Raw genomic sequence first — 21,679 nt, 5'->3', positions numbered from 1 at the left:
ATGTGAAATATATGGAAAGATACACATATATATATAAATACTGATGATGAGGATCTGCTTATAGCTTTAGCTTGTCCCAGTCATGAAGAAAGAGTGAAATTGTCATTACACTGGCAGCTAAAGGGGACCAATCTTAGCACATGAAAATTCTTGAGGTACGTTTCTAGCAAATTAGATGTAGGTCAGAGGCTGGTATTTGTTGATGGTGATATGCCAATTTGTATTTTTCATTTCCAAAAAACATACTAGCAAGAGCTTGGTGTTGGTCTGAAGACATTGTCTTATAGGGACACAATGTGCTATATGAGCAATATTTAAGGATGTAACAACTCTTAGTTTTTTGAATTCAAGGGACAGGCTTATGGCTCATTCAGCCATCGCTGAATCCAAAATCTCCCTCTAGAATTTCTGAGGACAAAGTCAATAATGTTCTGTCAGTGTGTGGGATGAGCATCTCCAGTTTCTCTTCTCCTTCTTGCACATTCCTTGTTCACAGTTTCATCAACAATTGCCACAGTCTCTGGCTCTTCCCAAGGGAACCGCTGCTCATTTCTCACCAGGACCTTGCTAATGACTTTTTGAATAGCATTATTTGTGTTTCAGTTGTTTGCATAAAGGAGCTTAATGGCTTCTTTAGACATGTTCTGAATAAAAGACAGTTTTTCAGCCACCAGCTCTTATAAATTGTAGGAATATAAAACTAGAAGGAAAAACGATATGCGATTTGACTGGTGTTTCTGCCAAAACATCATATAATCCCATGTCTGAAAGCATCAAGATCCATCTGAAAATTTACTGAAGCCTCCTGCATCCTACAACAACTACCAGGAATATATTCTAGAATCACAATATGAACTAGCTTTATCAACATGACAAATGCCCCCAGGGCCCTTGCAGTCTAAGGTTAAGGATGCAAAACCCATTGTGAATCACACTGATTTTAGCAATTCATTGTTTGGTCTCAGGTATGTGCTCACATAGGACAGCTAGAGAATTAGTCATAGTGAGTGATAATTAGAAATAAAATCAGTAGTTGTGTAGGTTAGAGTTCTATCCCATATGCCTTAGCATGAAATTCAAATAGCTATAAAGGTGCCTGTTGTTTGCATTTCCCCCAGCTTTCCCTCTTGTTGTAAATCACTTCTAAAATAATGGACAAAGTAATAATTTCCTTATGATTCCTCTTTCAGTTTTACCTTTACTCCTTTTTCTCCAGGTAGACCATACCCAAAAGCACCATCTTCTCCCTGTAAACAGACCATTTTTATTTAAGTATTTGCATTTGTACTCTTCTTGTGTCTATCTGCACCTTATTTTACTGACCAAGTGTTAATTCAAGTGCCTTGGAGTACAGAATCACAGGAAGTCTGATGTAAGGAACCGCAATACATTGGGGAGGAGCAAGATGAATTCTACTCCATTTCACCCCATACGTATGCACACTGTGCCCCTGATCCGGTCCAAAGGGAAGCGAGATCTCTGCATTCCATGGGAATTAAGATCTTAAAAGTGAACACAAAGGTGGAAGCTGATCCTGGCTTGACCCACAAAGACAGGAGGGATGGTGAGAATATGTACAACATTGTCTCCGAAGCTGACCCCACCTAACAGAAGGGAAGGTATTACACATAGAGGAGAAAGCCAAGTCCACAAAAAAAAATCCTCCTGCATTCATTGATTGCTTTGAAAATACCACTGCACTGTCTCTAACTGCACCTCAAAGCAAATCTTTAGAAAATCTAGCCCCAAAAGGAACCGCATTTTTATACTACTACTAGAAAACTATCAAAATCTTGTGTATGCTCTCCACACAACCAGCACAATTAGAACCATATTCCAAAACATCAGAAAGTTTCAAATTGAAAACCTAAAGCACCTGGTCATTCTCCATTTACTAACTCAAATTATTTTTCTTCCCTATACTACTAATAAAAATATTGTAACATTACAGCAGAATGTACCAAGGGCTTGGGGTCAGATCTGCACTTGTAATTCGCACCTGTATTCATTTAGAACAACTCTAATATAATTGTTAGGAGACTCACAGCAAAAAGTAGTTTAAAATCTATATTCTCTGTTACTCTGAAAGACAAAAATCTATATTATCTCTGTTATTACACTTAATATGAGGTCTTAATTGACCAAAGTGCAGGACAGCCCTCCTGTTTTAGGTCTGGTGTAGTCAAAATAAGCAGCATAAGGATAAAAATAAAAGTACAAACCTGCCTTCCATGCAAACCATATGGACCTCTTTCTCCTTTTGGTCCTGGATCACCAGGTTGTCCCTATTAAAAAAAATAATTAAATAAACCATTGCCATACTCATTTGAATCATGCTTGGTTAAAGGGGTACTGTGAATTTCAAAGTTAGGTTCAGCAAAGGAAATGAAATATTGTATTTAAGGTCCTTCTTCAAGTTTCTAAATACTGACTGAAAGAAAGATTTTCATAATATGGGCAGACAACTAGATTTTTAAAAAAATATATGATTTCCAAACCAAAGAACAAAACATTTCGAGTGTCAGGTCAAACAGCCTCTATTAAAGGATATGAAATTATGACTATTAAAGGGGTAAAATCACTGGCTCCAAGAAGTCAGCTTATGATCTTACAACTGAATTTCAAAAGGCATGGAAGAATTTCCTTCATCCTGTGGAATAACTATCTGACTATACCAGTTGACAAACCCCACACAATCATCAACAAATATGAAGGAATTTGATGAATCTGAAAGAAGATGTAACAACACTATTACCTTCAAGATACTTTCTTACGATTTATAAAATCAGATAAGCAGTCTCAGGATTGCAGGTAAAAAAGTACTTTAAACCCAAGTTTCCTTTTTATTTTATCATTAATATTTCATTAAAATAGTTTAGTTTCTTCTAAACTCATAAATCTCTTTATCTCTCCTCCTCCTCTCCATGTGTGAGAGGTGAGGGGAGAGCATCTGTTATTCCATTAGAATATCTTTATTGGAATCACTTCTTCTGATCTCTGGTTATCTGAAGCTTTCTCCCACACCCTTTAATAGCTATTTTAGCCTGGCACAGAGCTTACAATTTCTTTTGGGAAGAGTAAATGAAATGTATTTGAACCGTTAGGTCCTAATGGAAGAACTACACAACACAACGTGGTTTACCATTCAAATGATACCAGCTTTATAAAGCGCTTATGAACAGTTTATCAATTCACAGAATTAACAAACGACCCAGGGGGCAAAAGTTACATCTAAAGGCTTAATAGATGAAACAAAATTCATTTAGAACTCTGCTTCCCTGAACTTTCTAGTCCACACTTCAGCAGAAAGAAGCTTTTCAAATAAGAGAAAGTCCAGACCTAAGAAGCTTACACTCTTGAAAAGCTCTGTGCAGCTGTGGCCACAGCTGTTGCTAACATGCATACTGTGCTGGCTGTGCTTGCTTGGATTTTCTTCAAAGGTATTTAAGTACCATACAAACTGCAATCCAAAAAGAAACATGATAAAGCTTATTTAAACTTCAACACACAACTGCTACTCAGATCAACAGACTGATCCTGCAGATGTCCCCTGGACCTTTGCCTGGGAAATAGTTCCAGATGTGAATCCCAACAACAGAATAGGCAAGCCATTTTTTAAATCAACAACATTAAGAGAGGGAATTAAACAGACAAAATTAATACAGTAATTTAACTAAGGGAACCTTACTTTAATTCCTGTTTTCCCAGGAGCTCCGGGAGTCCCTGCCAGACCCATAGGTCCTGGTTCGTTCTGAAATAAATGAAAGGAGACAAATTCTTTTATGTAAAATAAGAAAAAAGATAAAACACGCAGATTCTTTTTAAGGTTGGATTTACATTTTATAAAAATTGACTAATGCCATAGAATTTGTAGGCTACACAACCACTATCTATGTCTCCTTAGAGAGTAGCCCTCAAGGTTCCAGGAAAAAGGTTGATCTTCCAGATAACATACAAGACGAAATATCAGTAAGACCAGCTTCTACCTCGACTTCAAGCTTCCCGTTTGATTCTGGGATTCATCTGCAATCCACAGTTGAACAGAATTACTAGGAAGGAGGAAACTAAATGGAAGAAAACTGTAGGTGCTAATCTATTACTTGTAAGTTAAAATTAAGGATATTGATAGAGTTTGTCTTGAAAGTGGGTCAGAGAAAAGGATCCTATTTTCTCCAGGACTTTAATCCAATGTAGGTGTTTTTGATAACAAGAGTTCGGTTTAACCAAACTTTACCACATCCTTTAGTATATCCTCTCTCTGAAACATCTGACTGCACAATGACAATAACCAACTCATATAGTACCAACTAAATGCTTTCTTCCAGGCATTTGGCAGGGATCAGTCAGCCAATGTAAATAAAACTCAGCTTTCTAGTTGTAAAGTAGCACACTCCACTTCTTCCTTTCCCCTCCCTTAAATAGCAGAAACTTTAAAAACATAGAGGCCATTATTACTTTTATTGGGATGGCACGTTTTTTCTAGTCTTCATCATGCCAATCTTTTCTTCTGCCAGTTCCAAACAAGTACTATTCTTTGTCTTTATACTGTATACTTAGCAAAAATATCTTAATAAAATTGCTAGCAGCTGTCCATCAACATGGCCATTTAAGAACATGCAGGGCAAAATACTGACTGCTGTTACAAGAGAGCCTGTACTGCATCAGTAGCAATGAGAACTTTGCTTTAGTAAGCCAGGTTAGCATCTTGGCCTCATATTTGTAGCCAAAGAGCAGCTGCCACACTAGTCTAAGGAAAGCCACACTATTCTAAACATTTTGTGAAGAAAATCAACAGATGTGAGGTTCGGATGATACATCAGAGCAGAGGCAGATCTACCCTCCCAGCCCTTCACAGCTGGCTTCCACAAGCTGTGATTGGCTCCGTCTGTTACTGAATGTGACCATGAACCTTTGTATGTAACAGATCTCAAAGACCAAAACTAATGTGTTTCTAAAGACACACGTGCATTTTTTAATTTCTTTAAACAGGTGTAGAAAATGCACAGATAGGAAGACAGAGCCCTTTCCACTTCTTTAGCATCTTTTTAAATGAACAAGTCTCATTATAAGGCAATGAAGAGGAAAAGTACTATTCTGCATTGTCTTTACAATGGATGCAGAGGCAAGCACATTTTTCTGTGTACAGGACAGATACGTGGAGATTTCTATCTCTATCATCTATTGGGGTATTTACAAATGTGTGGAGTGGGACTGTAAATTGATTTGACTATGTCCTAAGTAAGGCTTACACCATAAAGCTGTCAAACAACTGCAGTAACTTTATTTCTTTTACAACAACAATAACAAAAACCCGGCAACACGGAGTGGTGTTCAGTGGACTTACGTGAGGATTGGAATGGTGTGAATTAAATATTTGTACTCTAAAACACAGAGCAGAAATATTAAAAATTCTTTGTATCTTGCATATCACTGAGTTGTTAGGGGAAGGGGCATCAGAAAGGGAAATTCTCTAGCGCTCAGACCAGCATGTCACATAATACATGAAGCAGAAATGAAAACTGGAACGGTTAACTTCAGTGAAGAGATTAAAAGACCACAGGCTAGAATCATTCCAGATAATAATGCCATGAAAACAGAAGAATAAAATGTCTTTCTGTAATACCGAATTGTATTTTCAGCTGAAATGCTTCAAATGACAGTGTATCTAGCATAGACTATTTTAGAGTATAAGGAAATTGAATAGTTTTTTTCCAAACAGAAGTAAATTGATTTGGTCAGGTAACAAAACTATTATGGGCAATAAGCAGCTTTGTGGGTATAAGGAACTGCATAATCACATGGCATTCATTCCTGAGGGAAAATGATATTACCAGAACAAGAGGCATTTTCCTTGTGGTGAATTACAGCAGGAAAGAAAGTGGGACAAAACACAGTCTAATGGATTAAGTAATTTGACTAAGCCTTTGCTCTTAATGTGGTTCTGTGACCTACTCTGTGTTCCTGGGAAAGTCTACCCCTGGCTCTCTGCTTCTGCCTCTCCTTCCTCTGCTGCCGATCAGCCCAGGACTAACTATTTGGATCTCAGATGTTTTTTCTAACAGGGTGTGACTCCGCTTCCTAGAATAATGGCCCTTCTGCTAGGGGGAGGAGAGGAGTCACGAGGGACATCATTAAAAACACAATAGCAGTCCTGGGTGTCCTATGCCAACACACGATGTTTTATATAAAATATTCTGATACAAGATTTCTTTAAGAAATGGTTTTCAAATACTGGGCAAGGAAAAAAAAGTGGTCAGACATGATTCCTAGTCACTAGTTGATGGTTGTGACCCACCTCACACAGCATTACAATTTGAGTGCTAATTGGAAGACAAGAAATCAATTCCCTTTTTGGTCACTGAACACCACACTTGCAAATAAACACAACATTAACATCTACACAGTACGTGCAATCAAAATGCCTAGGACTGGTTGCAAAACACTGAAGACAGTGTGAAAAATGGACACCTTCTGGACAGAACTGACAAAAATAAGTGAAATTAAATCAAGAGACGTGTTTCATAAGTCAAACTGAAGCCTACTCAGCTCACTATTGGCAGAGGAAGATAAAGATAAGCAGTTGGCTCCCATGGTAAATTGTTGCGGGGAAACATATCTTTAAATGACCGCGTATGAAAAATTAATTAACTGTCACATCAATGAAGCATTCAAGATGTGTTTCCAAAATAACAGTAAGCCTTTCATGCCTGCAGAAAATATTGTTTTAAGAGTCTTGTTCTCATGACAGAAAGACAGCATTTTTATGGATAAGCACACAACAGAAAAAATATTATCTAGACTTCAATGTCAAGTGGCCTCTGAAAAGAAAAAGTGAAAACACTTTTTCTTTTCCATGACAGTCTTGGAATTTGGCAACAGAATAGCAAAGAGGACATATGTGAGTGATCTACAGGACATTTACAGTTAAAAAACAGCCTGTTGGAAAGTTGGCGCTCACATCAGAAGCAGGGTAGGACATGATAGTCCCAGTGTATTGTATTTTATTCCAAAAAAAGGCTTACAGAGACTGTGACTTTGCAGCACCAAGGTTGTCCCCAGCTAAAATATAGCTTCAAATTCTACAGGATGAGGTTCTAAAAAAATCAGATGTTAATTTGGTAGAAAACACAGAGGTAACTAAATAGAGAGAAACCTTCTGCTCTCATCAATATGACCCCTCCCTTTCATCTATGTAATTATGTTTTCAACACCAAAGTCTCAAGGAACAACATCACAATGAAAACAAGACTCATCTCCTTAAAGCCACTAGTTGACTCCCATTTCAACAAAGTGGAGCCACATAAGCAATTTAGCTTGTATTCCCTCATATAGAGCAACTAGTATTTTCACTCTTTTTTACTGAGAAGCAACAATTTGTTTGAATTCTGCCAGTATTTATTTTCAAAAGGACAATAGGAAATAGCAAAGTGAGGGACAGAGGGAGATGAGGAAGGCTGCTACGGGTAGGAAATCAGCGTCATCTCCTTAGTCTACCAGACAGGTCCTCATCAGGAAGGGGGAAAATTTCTGTGGGTGGGGGCTACACTGTAAAAATGAGCTGGGTGAAAAAATACCTTCAGAGAGTTAACATCCTTCACCCCTCTCCTGCTTTCCACCCAGCACCCCTGCCGGTAAGTTCAGAGCAAGGGCAATCAGACCAGAAAGCAGGAGCTTAAGCTGGTTTCATGACCATTGATCTGCCCAGTGCAAAAGGCGGCAGCTATACTTCCCTTTCTCCACATCCCCCTAAAAATATCTGAAGTACAAGGGAAGTGAGCTCATGAAAATGCACAGCTGTGTGGGAGATGGGAAATTTTTGGCAGTTGACAGAGGAAGGAATGGTAGTTTCAGAGAAAGAAGTGAGCGAGCAAGGGACCCTCCTGGGATTTGTCTGTTACTGGGAAGCCTGTCACCGGGAAGTCAATAAGAGGGCTTACGGGAACACACACTTGAGAGGTATTAGTTCTTATATATTACTTAATGTGTTTAACCACCTACTTTTATCAAATCATTCCACTGGATTGTGAAAATCAGTCTGTTTACTTTGCTTTTGAATTAAAGTATTCAACTACAATTATAGAGATCGGTTGACAATGCACAGGAGGTTGTAGGGAGTCAGAGCATGAACAACAAAAAGGTTAACAGACTCAAAACAAACATCCATACCATCACTGCTCTTGAAAGCAAGCCCTTATAAAAAACCACTGTGCTACAGCAATTGGAACAAGATTTACACCTAGAAAGGAGACTAAGGAGCAAAGGCAGAAAACCTCTCTAAGACAGGTTTTTGCCAAAGAACAAACTAGAATTCCTATGAACTGAAATTATGATAATTATTACATTAATAACATAATTCATACTTGATAATTTCTGCATGACCAGATCTGTGACATTTCTTCACTTTTTTTTGGTTTAGCTTACTGTAATAAAAGTGTCAAGTCCTTTGTTAATAGCTTGTTATAGATATCTACAACAATTTATTAGGTATAACTGCAGAATTTATCACGGTTTGGAAAAAATACTGATGCAGGAGAAGTGCCTTTTCTCCATTACTGCTAGGAAGGTGGAATTATTAGAAAGCTAATATTTTATCAGTAATAATTAAGTTTTATGGAAATTCTTTATTTCTTCTGTCTCTTAGCTATATGTATCTCCTTTTCTGGTCAATACCATGTACTGAAAAGTAACTTGAAAAATCAATGTAATGAAAAGCATTCAGATGGCAATCCTCAGTTGGTTACACATCCAGTACTTTACAATTAAACAACACGGCATGTTTTCACTATATTACTTACTGGAGGACCCTTAGGTCCTGGTCTCCCTTTCTGTCCTTTTTGACCGTTAATGCCTTCTCGTCCCTAAAAAACAAAGTATACAAAAGAGTTCAGTTAACACACACAAAACCCATTAGTGCTGGGTTTTGTTTTTCCTTTTGTGAATAATGATAAAGTTTACCTGAGGTCCTTTGTATCCTTGTTTTCCTTGCAAGCCAGACTGACCAGGCTGTCCACGATTGCCCTGTTTTTAAATGACAACACATCACACAACACAGCAAAAATAATCCAAAGACAGTACTCCTGAAACCATGCAGTGATGATGTTCTTGAAATAAAATCATGTGTGTGGACAATATGTGAGGCACTAAAAATAATTTAATACTGTAGTCACCGGGAGCTGAGCACTAAAAGCAGCACCTTCTGCTTTTGAAGGCCTACTGCTGAAAACTGATACAAAAAAATGAGGAAAGAAGTTTTATGTATTTAACAATACTTACATGCAAGCTATAAATACCTACAATTTGCAGTATTATCTGTGCAACATTTGGAACATACTCCTGCAGGTGTTTTAGTGTAATAGCATGAAGCACACACATGAAAGTCCAGATAAGGCTCCTGGATCAATTAAAAAAAATGTTTCTCAAACATATCTATTGCAACTACATTGAATTCTTTTTCTCCAAAATTCTTGATTAGGCTGCTACTTGGAAAAGGGCAGAAATAAGAAAAGAATAGTTCTTACCTCTGGTCCCCGTTGTCCCCTTTGTCCTGGTATTCCCTAAGACAATGTAAAAAAAAAAAGGCTGTGAGGCCAAGTTAGGTATCATCTGAATGCTGTTAAAAGTGGATAACTTGTTGCAATTACTTCATTAAAACTTTTCAGCTAAAAGATAAAAAAATGCAAAATTTTTGCTTTTTTAAAAAAAAAATAACGTAGAAAAACAGCAGTCCAGTTTTGGCCTCCAGTGCCATCCTGAATATCGCTTAGGAAAAGGTATTTTTATTTAACAATAAGAGTATCACTACTCACCAAATTAAATATTGCTATCAAAAGTGCATGCAAGGCAGAGGCTTAAAAACATTCTCCCACTGAATCAAGCCCAAGCAAGTTAAGAACTATTTTTCATTTTCACTGTGTACAAGCTTTCTCTGTTAAAGGAACTTACCGGGTTGCCTAGGCCTCCTGGTAAGCCACGTGAGCCTTCTTGTCCTCTCTCACCCTGTACACGAAAAATTTAATTTCCTTAGCATCATTGCAATTTCTCCTTTCTTCTTTTGTCAGTTTTTCCATGCCAAATTTTTAAGACTGACAAAAACTGTCTTGCAGGACTTCCCCACGAAAACATTCTCTGTCAAAGTCTTTCAGTAAATAGCATTGACCATCAAAAGCAACCAGTTACACATCTCTGAATGGGCCTGGCTGATAGCACTATCTAAGAACTGGTGAATACCATTACAGCTCTTAGAAAGATTCCTGCAGGCCGTTGTTAGGAGCACAGGTCTGAGGGTTAGAGAGTTGGCAGATTCCTGGCTCCACTCCTAGTCTGCTCTTTGATATTGGGCAAGTTACTTCCTTTTCCTGTACCTCAATTTCTTCCTTTGGTGCAGTGACGATAATGACACAGACCGCTTGTGAGAGCAATGCTGGAAAGCATTGCACAAGAGGCAAGCATTGGTACTGTTATATCACAGGAAAAAAGGCTCATCCAGTCTTTTAACTCTCCCTGAAAGCAGCAAGGGATTTACACCAGGCCCCTTTTCTCAGGTCTCTCATCTGCATGACAAGATCTGGTTTTAGTTCACTCTAAGTGCAAGCAGGCTTGTTCCTTTTCCATGGAGGTAGCTGAGCTTCCCCCGCAATTGATTTCAGAAGGAAAGGAGAGTATTCAGTTCCCTTGCCAACGGTCCAGGCATGGGTCTTAGATGGAGTTTAGGAGCCATGCCGATATTTGAGGCATCTGTGAATATGGTTGCGCTTGTGAATCTGAGCAGTTAGAGCATATGTTCATGGAGGAACATGTCTCTGCTATCTGTACATATGTTTCACATGAATTCTGATAGTGTTACATGTGGATGCTGCTAAAGGCAGTGCTCTCTCTGTGGTTGTCTGTGTGTCTGACTGCACTGGTGTCCTCTATGTGTGCATATCTCTCTAGAATACAGGCTGAACCTCATTACTTGCCAAAGCTGCAAACAGGAGCTGCAGGAGCAGCATCCATTGGACTGGGACAGAAAGACCCTCTAGGTCTTAGTGTGCACTTGACTGGGCTTCAGTGATTGGGAAGGAGGAGTTCCGAGGTCCCAGAGCCCATGGGATTCAATGGCTACCATAACATCTTCTCTTAAAATTGCAATGATTTGCACAGTGGACTCAGATCAGCTGTTTGTCATTGCCTTGCGGGTTTGATACTGACAGTGGTACTCATTCCTTTCCAGTGGTATTTCTGATCAAAGGCGTTTCAGATGTTTGTTAGCATCATACTTCATAAGTGATAAGTTCCCATATCCTTGGCAAAGATATATTTTAAATAGTGCAGATAGGAAGAGGAAACTGTACAACTGGTAAGCAGGTATCCTACAGAAATTCCACATATTTCTAAACAATTACCTCTTCCCCCTCTTCTCCTGCAAAGCCTCTTGGTCCTGTTATTGCATTGTTCAGTCCAGGGTTACCCTGAAAAAAAGAAACACCTCCCAGTAAGGGTGTTTATTCTTACAAAATATGAGATGTTAAATAAACAAGTCAGTCCTTAGTCAATACATATGATTTCTGTCACCATTAGAAGGAGTTCAGTTTAGAAAGAACAGATCAAGGATTTGGTAGTACTAACTTCTTAAAAACTGTAAAACATTCTTCTTTAGCAAAACAATAGAGAGATTTACATATATGAAGGGTTAATAAAAAGCCTATGTATTAGACATGCTACAGTCATTGTGATAGCACGTGAACACACGGGAAGAACACTTCCGTTTTGCCCTGGTGCACAGGAGACTATGTATGAAGACTTATGAGCCCACATAAGAAGACAGTCAACATCTAGAAAATAATGATGCACTTGAAAAAACATACAGGATCTCCTCGAAAGCCCTTCTGGCCACGGTCTCCAGGGGATCCTCTTGGTCCTGGACTCCCCTGAAAGCAGAACATACCTCAGTAGGAACCTGAAACAATACTTTCATGAAGGAATTGCCAAGTTCCAACCTTTCAACCTTCGTTTTTAAGTAGTTTCACTCTCAGTTTCTTTCCCAATTCCACTCCCCAAAAAACCAGAAACCTGGAGGTTCTTGGACACGAAGCAATATAGAAACAGGCACTGTGCTCGACATTTTGTTTCTTGTTTTGTCTTCGGGGTTTTTTTTAACTAAGGAATAAATTCAAAATACTTATTGCAACTAAACAGAAATTATTCCAAATATCAAAGAACTTTGTTTGTAGACTACATCATTGAAAGGTGTATGCTAACATACATTTCATGTTTTGAATGTAATGGTGCATTTTCTGTGAATAACCAGAGTCTTCTGAGCAGCAATCAACCCTGTGCCTCCTTGGGCACCTGTATAAGGGCGGAAAGAATAAGAAGCTTTCTTCTGGAAGTGAAGTACCAAGCAGTTATTTGAGAGTATTGTTTTCCAGGCTTGAAACAGGTTTCCAGTTGCTGCTCCTGCAAGCTCAAACCTGCATGGTGGCTGCCCACCAGCCTGCTGTTCCTAATAGCAGGCATTGAATTGTGGAGGCTAAACTGTAACTGATCACTTGAATGATCACCTTGGTTCCCACTGAGGATTGTTTTTATCACATGGACCAAGTCAAAATGTTTGGTGTCTACCAAGCTGGGTTTTTTGTTTCAGTTAGCCATTCTACAAATGGCATCTCCTCAGTGAAAAGACAAATGGTCAATTCTCCAACTGTCCACTGAAGCTTCCACAAGGCAGTATCTCTTTCTGCAATTTGGAGTCCTAAGTTACACCTTGTTTCAGACGGCAAGGTAAGTGGAAAGGCAACAGGGCTGCTCCATACTTTATGAAAAATAAGTTATCTGATGTTGGCAAACACAGATAATCAAAAAACTCTCTTGTCTCATGTATGTGAACCTGACAGGGTACTACAGAGGTAGGAGGCTTCATATCTATCTTTAGCCAAATAAAAATTAGTCGTACGCAGAAATTACTTGATCCCTCAATAAATACAAGAAAATGCCACCCTAGAAGACTGTAAAGTACAGGTCTAATTATTTTTCAAATTCTCTTCTAAATTGAAACATCCTACAGGCAACCATTTTCTGGGTATATACCCTATTAACAAAAATACCTGCTGGCTATTCATCAGTAGCTTGCTCTTCTTCAGAAGCTAGAAGTCCTATAATACCTTCCTGATAGGAATTCAAACAAAAAATGTGCAAATAACTTTGTAGTACAAGGTCTGCTCCTTGTGCTTGAGAGTTTATTAAAGACATTTCTCACAGGGACAGTTTCATGAAATAGCCATACTATTGTTCTTAAATCCAAACCCTGACCAATAAAAGATAACAAAATGTTACCGGATATCCAATGTCACCCTTTTCTCCTTTCTTTCCAGGAACCCCAGGAGATCCCTTAAAGACAAAATATGGTATATTCATTTTTATCACTCAGTAACTTTGAGGTCAAGAAGGCGAAAGAAAGAAAGAAAATAACATACCTCTTCTCCTCTAATTCCATCACTCCCATCTTCCCCATTGTCACCCTGAAATAGTACAAATGTGCATGAATTTTTTGCATAAAAAACAAGTGCACACTTACATACTCCAGTAAGAATAGGGTGACATAGACCAAAATTAAAAAAAACCCAAACAAACCCAAACCCCAACCTAAAACTGACAAAAAAAACCCCAAAAAACATTAGAAAAACTAGACACAGGAATTAATGCTCGAACTTTCATTTCTTGTATGTTCCCTAGGCACAACCATAAACTGGGCACTGCAGCAGACATCTGCAAAGCAGCCTAAAAAAAAGTAATATTGACTTACACTCACTGACATCTCTGCAAAACTGTCAAAATCTCTATTTCAGTGCAGGACAAAGCCCTAAAGAATACTGCAGTCAGAAACTCAGACTGCCTAGAGTCATACTGTACCTTTTTTCCAACAAATCCTCGAAATCCCTGAAAAGAAAAAAGATGGCAAAAGTCAGAAAAACAGGTAATAAGAACATTGAAGGATTATTCTAAATCACAATGAAGCAGTATTTTCAGAATTCTTGTTTAACCTTTAAACCTCTTTTGCCTGGACACCCCATGTTGCCTTGTCGTCCTTGAGGTCCAGGTGGTCCTCTTGGGCCCTGAAAGAGAGAAAAGAAGAAACCAATTGCTTAAATATACGTGAGGTTTACACAAGCTGGCAGCTAATTTATCTGGTAGAGAGATCTGGTCCTGTAGTCCTGGAAAGACTTCTTCTCAAGAACTGTAGCCCCAGTAAAGTCCCTGGTTGACTGCAGATTAAAGAGGTTGCAACAATAAAGAAAAGTGCAACTGCAAGATCCTCATAATTCAGTGACCTTCTAGGAAAGATCAAATATATCAGTGGTATCCTAGCAAATGTTAAAATATTTTTAATCTCCCCTGCTATAATTTTGACTTCTTTTTAGCCATATGCATTGCTCTGTTAATATTCACATTACACTTACAATGCCTAGTCTCCAGCTACCATTTTGACAAATCTGACTCCTGTAAAAAAGTATCACTATACTAGTTCTTCTTAAATTTGAAACTACATACGAGTACAGAAATCTCCCAGAGAAGACCTAATATTTGTGGGTCTGGCTGACAGGATTTCCATGAAAAATTTCTTCCTGCATAGTATGATGAAAGTAAAGCAAATACAATGTGATGATGCCATTATACACCTGCAGGCCTGTCTTTGGAGTACTGCATCTTGATATATCAAGACTTGCTCTTGAGCAAACAGTCTTCCAGATCAATGCCTACAAACTATTACAAACTGTCCGACATCAGCAACAGAACAGTTACTGCATCCTCCTGATGACAGCTTGGGCCAGGCTCCTTTCTAACATCCATTACACTGCTATGCTACTTCCTTACTGTCACTGTAGTTATTTTTAGTTTCCACTGATGGGTCTTTGCTCATTTACATTTTTTTAAATTTGAAACAAAAGCTCTATGGATGAAAACTGTTTGCTCTTTTGGAAGCAAACAAATGTATGCATCAACCTGAGAGATGGTCATCACCTTGCAGTAGATTTCCCAGTCTCTTTCCCTTTCATGTTTTTGGTTTCAGTAACCTACCAGCAACAAAAAATATTAAACCAGGTGTCCTGGTTTGAGGTAAAACAGAACCAACTTTCTGTTCAGTAATTTTACTTCTTAGCTAGGCCTCTTCCAACTCACAAAAATTCACAGCATATTGTGCAGAAAACTGTTCATTCTTAGGGTGATAAGACCTGTTTACAGTTAGTGCCAAGGAATGGTACGCAGAGAGGCTCTTGCTTATACTTATTGCTGTAACAACCAAGGTCAGCGAATTTTGTTATTTGCCCCGCTGGAGGGTTGGAAACGGAAAAGCATAGATGGGTCCCACCTGCAGGGAGGAGCGGACAGGACAGGTGACCCAAAATTGACCAACAGGAGTATTCCATCCCATCTGCCCCACGCTCAGTATAAAAGCTGAGGGATCAAAGAAAGGAAAGAAAGGGTCAGTGCTCTTTCTTCAGTGGCCGATGTCCAAGGAGGACTTTCTCTGTTCATCTGCCTTTCATCCTGATCTGTGTGTTCCTGACTCCAGCTCTGGAATCCAGTTCCCACCTGTTGCTGAGTCCAGTCTGGGACTTCCTCAGTGTCTGCCGGTGATGTCATCCTGGGAGCTTAATACGGTTTTGTATATACTGTATCTATTTTATTATTTCCTTTTTATTTTATTATTAATATCTCATTAAAGTAGTTTAGTTTCTTCTAAACTCATAAATCTCTTTATCTCTCCTCCTCCTCTCCATGTGTGAGAGGTGAGGGGAGAGCATCTGTTGTCGGCCATTGGCCAATTTGGCCAAAACCACAACACCTGGATCAAATCAAGAGGATATGGTTTGGATGGCCTTCAAAAAGCACATCTAATTCAGATACAAACAAAACTATCTAGACATGGATGCCTAGATCAAAGAGCTGGTCTTGACTGGCCAGAACTGGCTTATTAACTGGCTTATTAACTTAGGAAAACACACCAAAAAAAATATAATGAGGAAAACAAAAAAATACTCTTCATAGAAGTCTTCTAGAGGAGTAAAAATAAGTTCCCAAATAACTTTGCTAAGTAGGCACCCATCCAGCCACGTATATAAGCTATTCAGGTTTTTGTAATGTATGTCCATTATACCCCAAGAAACGTTACTGAAAATGTCACAATATTGTCTCTGTTTTAGTCAAGTGATATGAGGGAGTTCTCACCTTGAAAGGTAACAGAGCTTTGTAAGTTCACTATCCAGCTAGTTTAAATACCCTTATCTGTTTCCCTGCTCAAAAATTTCAGTTTTCACAAGCACAGGTTTTTAAAGTGTTAAAACTTACCTGTACTCCTTCATCTCCGGGATATCCTGGGTTGCCTTTAACACCATTGGGTCCCTGAAGTTAAAAGATGAGAGATAATTCTGTAATACTTGATTGACCTTGAGAAACTGTCAGGGAAATCTAGAAAAACTAAATGGGCTAATATATTGTTCTTTGCATATTCAGTCCCTCTGCTTACTCTGGGCTTCAAACACTGCTGAAAACTTGAATAACAAACAACTTCTTTCCTGATCATTTTTCTCCTAACGCTTCCCCTAATGTTACTAACAGTTTAAGTCATCAATAATGCATTATTTGTCCCACATTTGAATTTGAAGGTTGCGCAATGTTTTATTAGATGCTCCAGGGTGAACAATTTTTTTTCACTGCAGGCCCCAGGAAAAGCTCTTCCGAAGTTAAAAGTGTCTCCAGCAATTAATTAAACATTTCAAGACAGCACTGAGATATACCTTAATTACTGGTTCTTTAAAAGCTGATAGAAAAAAAAAAAATAAAATCTTGTACAAGATTCATAATCTGTCATACATAAATGCTTATTTTGCATTTTTATGAAGAATGTTTCATTGGTTTGGGTAGAAAGCAAATGTCATTGGCTACTTCTGCTTCAAACACTTTCTTCTTGAATGTCTTTTTATCAACAGTAGTCCACCAATTGTTTTTCCATCTTTGCTGGTGAGGGGCATTGGACTAGATATCTTCAAAGATCCCTTCCAACCCAAACCATTCTACGACTGTATTATTGGAGCTTCTCCACACTGGCATGAACTTGATTGCTTTAATGGCTCCACATTTGTCAGTCTGGATGAGCAAGAAAGTATGTTGAGGAAGACCAAAGAACTATTGCCATCCACAGGATAAAACCTGCTTTCTCCAAGCCATTACTTTTGACATACGCCAAACTAAGATTTGACCCGAGAGTCTGGTATCTGTCCTTGTAAGAAAGGGGTGTACTTTAAAAAACAAGCCCCAAATAGATGTTAGCCAGGAAATACTTCTGAAGAGATATGACAGAGATTTTAGAGCTTCTATGTAGATTCCTTCCTTGTGTAGTCCAGGCAGATTTTTAGAAGTCAATCTCTTTTCAGACTATTTTCCTTATAACCACAAACCTTACAAAATTCCTTAATGTTTCTGATTTTACATTGTTCTTTCATATTATTTTTTATTCCAGTCCAATTATTTTTGAAGGAGTTCATGTAACATATGTTTATAGAAGAGTTGAGAGGGCACTGTTCGCCCTGGATTCGCCTAGGAAAAAGGGACACTAGTAAACAAATAAGCTGTGGGGATAGTATCTTAAAATGTATATGATTTATGATAACTGTTTCAGGAGAGATATAATCAGCAAAACCCATTCTGAATCCAAGGCGGGCGTTTCCATTTTCCTATGATTCCACACAGATGAAAGCTGCACCAGAAACAGCTGTCCTGGGCTTTGAGTCCCAGCACAGGCTTAATGAGTGCTCCTGATGTTTCAGAATTAAATGACCCTTGTTGTATAGCACAGAGGATAAGAGAGAATATTATTTCAATCTCTCATTCCCCTTCCCCTGTGCAAAAAAGATTCATAGGCCAAAAAGCTCCTACCTGAATTCAGAGGCCTCTTTTGCAAGAGGGTAACATTTGGAGAGTAAAAATCTAGCCTGGCACAACAGCCTTTATACTGAATTCTGAGGTAGGTCTTCTGTGTGCCTAGAGTATGCTGCCAGGTGGGAGAAGCCACTGACCCTGGCACAATGTTTTATGAGAGCTTTTTGGAAAGTGAAAAGCCTTCATATATACTCTCTCCTGAGGGAGAGAAGGCTAAAAGAGAGTGTGTCTGATCCCCCAAATTTTACCCCACTTAGTCATCAGCACTGCGAAGTGCTACCCTGCAAGAGGTTCCTTTATACCTTGACTTTTGGAGTAGCAAAGTTTATTCTTGTTGTGAACTGAGGCTGCAAAGGAGCACTTTCTTCTATCGTCACTCAGTTTCCTGCAAAAACTGACAGCATTAAGCAAAATATCAGATCACAAATGCCACGCTGGCAGGTGACAGAGGCTGTGGTTTGCCCTGGCAAGGCAGGAACCCATCATCTGGCCTGGTAAAGCATTAGAAATAGCAGCAGGGCATACCTGTCCTGAGACTGCACCTGCAGACCTATCTTGGACTTTGCTTAATATTTATAATGAAAGAAGAACCAAGGATGGAAGAGATGCTGTGCAGGAGACAAGATATGAGTGTGAAAAGACTCAAGGGAATTCTTTAACTCTGGAAAAGCAGAGAAGAGCAAGAGGACAAAATAAAGCTATGGGTGCGCAAAAAATGTATGTGAACTAACACTATATCTGCCTGAGCTGTCCATTTTGTCATCTGCTGGAAGCAGAAAATCTGAAGCCTCCTGCAGCAGTGTTGATGGCTGCTGAAATACACAGGTGAGAAGCAACACCCAATGCCGAGTGACTAGTCAACATCCACAGGGATGTCCACAGGGACATCGGGACTGTATAGAAAGTAACGTTTCATTTATACAGGGGACATTCTTCCACGATATTTGCACTCCTGATAGCTTGAAAAAGTATATTCTTCAAATACCCACATGGTAGAGCATGTTTTTAGTTAAAATTAATGCACACATTTGACAGAACTCTCAGTTATTATGGAAGCTGTCAAAATAAGTTACTTAAAGTTGAATAGAATTAAATGTTACACTACTGAACTACAGTACAGAATCTTCTATTATTTCTTAACTACATCAAAGGAAAAGAATACAATAAAAGTCACAAATGTCTGAGATTTAGGAGGGTTCTGTTGCATTCCTTAACTGGAAGTCTAGTGAGAAAAAAAAAAAAAAGTAAAAATCCCAAGACAAATAATTTCATTCAAAGTATTTTTGCTTGTTTGTATGGATTAGCTTTTAATTCCCTAGCCTGTAGGATTTCACTGGCATCTTTCCATTGACTTTAATGGAAATCTTTACTATTGAAATGAAATGCAATGCCCTCATCAGATTTGGGCTCTTTCTGGAACTCCTGCAGAAACCACTTATTGCTACCCAGACTGATAAATAATGCAGTCACTAGGAACACAAGCAGTCATTGGAACTTTCTGATGGCTCTGAATAGAGATCTCTGAAAGACACACATTTTAGGGAAAAGCAGGCAAGTTGCTAAGCAAAACCTGTATTAGAATCTTTAGATAAGCTCATCAATTTTGAAATGTTCCCCATCCTCCATACTACTCATAACTGATGACTGATTCCTCCTCCTGCATTGTTAGACAGAGGGTATATTGTTATTTTGGAAGATATACCAAAATCACGCCATAAAACATAGGTAGATAAACATCTTTACGTTATTATTTACAACTCAAACTTAGCAATACAAAGCTAGGATGCATTCTTACCTTTATCCCTTGTTTTCCCCTATCTCCGATGTCACCTTCTTCCCCGACACATTTGCAAGCCAAACAGCAGCAGGTCCTCTCAGCAATATTGTTCTTAAAAAGAAGAAGTTACTGCGGATAAAAATGTATTTTCCAAAAATTTCCTCATTGACTCTGCTCCTGCTCTTACTGGAAGCACTCACCATAAGAATACAACTGGACTTTATGTTTATTAATAGCATGACTCCTTTGTTAGTCGTATTTACCAAACTTGATACTTACGGTCTGATTGTACAGTTCTTTTACATAAGATCTTACTGTGTGCATTGGTTCTTTATCAAAAAACTTACCAAGAACTTGGATAGCCTGCTAGCGATATCTGTCATGCCAATATCTAAGTGAGTTCCATATTCAAATCCTTTTCCAAACTCAATGGATCGGAAGTTTTGAATGTTGGAGGCTCCTTCCAGAGCAACAGTTATAAGACCATCCAAACCTAAGTACAATAAATATGAAAATAAATTTAAGTTCCATTGAAAAATGGTCTCTGTACCTTATCTATACATGCATCGTGATATGACTTATCCCATGCATCAAGTGAACGATACCTACTAGGAATACCAGCTGTAAAAGCCGCACTTTTGATGGTATACAATTATGTAAGTGATTCAAATGAGGTGCTAATGACAATGAAAAGGCTCAACATAAAAACCTTCCTATTTGAATAATGATTAATGATTCAAAACCATATGGTTGATTTGGGTGTCGACATAAATATTCACTTAATCATGTACCTCTCAGGAAAAATAAAAGTTTTAGCGTGCATTTCTTTTTACATTAAAATAATAACAAATATTGGTGGCTCCAAGTCATCATTCCATCTGCTACAACAGCAGATCTAAAGCTGAGGTAGATGCCAGAGAAATTGCAGGTTTGAATTCTCTGTTTCTCCAGCCCAGTTTTACTGTAGGAATGTATGTCTTTACATTGATCTAGAATGACACCAGTGTGAAATCAGAGTAAGCTAGTGGCCACAAGACACCTCCTCAGGTTGCAAAGCAAGAAGAAAAGAGGCAAAGAGATACCCTATGCCGTAATGTCCTGAAGTGCTCCCCTTGAACTCTGATCATTCAGAGAGACAACAGAGAACAGTCTATCTCCTTTTGTAAGGAAAAAAAGCACAGTGAGGCAACAATTTGGTTGAAAATGCAGTTATATTGCAATTCCACAGTGAGACTTAGGGAAGGAGAGATATGCACAGGGGAGTATGCTGGTCACAGCAATAGCAACTGAGTCCCTTCCTTTTATACATTTGTACAACACAGCTGGTAATATCAGCATATTCAAATCCAAACAAACTGAATTTACTCTGATTTAAATTCCCTGAATCTAGCAGCCAGACTGCTGACTCACTTGAACGGAGACGAGAGCAGTCTTTAGCTGAATGATGCTGCACAGTCCCAGCAAATGAAAGCAAAGAACAACAGAAACAAACAAAAAACATCCAAACCTAAGACCAAAGACATTTTAAAATTTATTTTAAAACTCAAGCCCAAATCACACTTCTACACCTAATTTGCTTATTGATATAGGACAACTGACCAACACTACACAGCATCCCAAGGAAACAGTCTTTGGTATGGTTGAGCGAGCTGTTAGGCATTATCTATACATCTTCTCATCTTTCCCATACAGCTGCCACTGTGTCAAAAGAGACCTCATGTTTTCCCCATTATTACTGCTCTGAAGCTAATAGCATCTTCGCTAATAGGACTTCTGTGCTCCGTTTTACTGCCTGCACTCATCACCCTTGTACTCCACTCTTCTTGTCACTTGCCAGCTTTTCGTAAAGGAATTCTTTGCAAGGTTGTTGTTGGGAAAAGAGAGAAGAGACAATAGATATGAGACAATGGATGTCCGTATGGGATTAGGGACAAGCACACACCAAAGGGACTGGTACCAACTGAGAAGCCCCTTGCATCTCCC

The 21,679-nt window shown here is 38.6% G+C and overlaps 1 protein-coding gene across 1 annotated transcript in view; it reads right to left on the bottom strand.

Moving 5' to 3' along the window:
* LOC134510843 (collagen alpha-6(VI) chain-like) overlaps positions 1 to 21,679 on the bottom strand; it is a 58,432-nt gene that overhangs the window by 20,041 nt on the left and 16,712 nt on the right. The window contains 16 exon segments of the mRNA XM_063324068.1: positions 1,197 to 1,247; positions 2,223 to 2,285; positions 3,689 to 3,751; positions 8,796 to 8,858; positions 8,956 to 9,018; positions 9,519 to 9,554; positions 9,943 to 9,996; positions 11,385 to 11,450; positions 11,847 to 11,909; positions 13,315 to 13,368; positions 13,455 to 13,499; positions 13,891 to 13,917; positions 14,022 to 14,093; positions 16,330 to 16,383; positions 19,715 to 19,807; positions 20,044 to 20,189. Of these exon segments, the coding sequence (XP_063180138.1) occupies positions 1,197 to 1,247; positions 2,223 to 2,285; positions 3,689 to 3,751; positions 8,796 to 8,858; positions 8,956 to 9,018; positions 9,519 to 9,554; positions 9,943 to 9,996; positions 11,385 to 11,450; positions 11,847 to 11,909; positions 13,315 to 13,368; positions 13,455 to 13,499; positions 13,891 to 13,917; positions 14,022 to 14,093; positions 16,330 to 16,383; positions 19,715 to 19,807; positions 20,044 to 20,189 (1,013 nt within the window).

Source organism: Chroicocephalus ridibundus, chromosome 2 (assembly GCF_963924245.1).
Source record: "Chroicocephalus ridibundus chromosome 2, bChrRid1.1, whole genome shotgun sequence".
Classification (NCBI taxonomy): Eukaryota; Metazoa; Chordata; class Aves; order Charadriiformes; family Laridae; genus Chroicocephalus; species Chroicocephalus ridibundus.
This window is presented reverse-complemented; position numbering and strand designations above follow the sequence as displayed.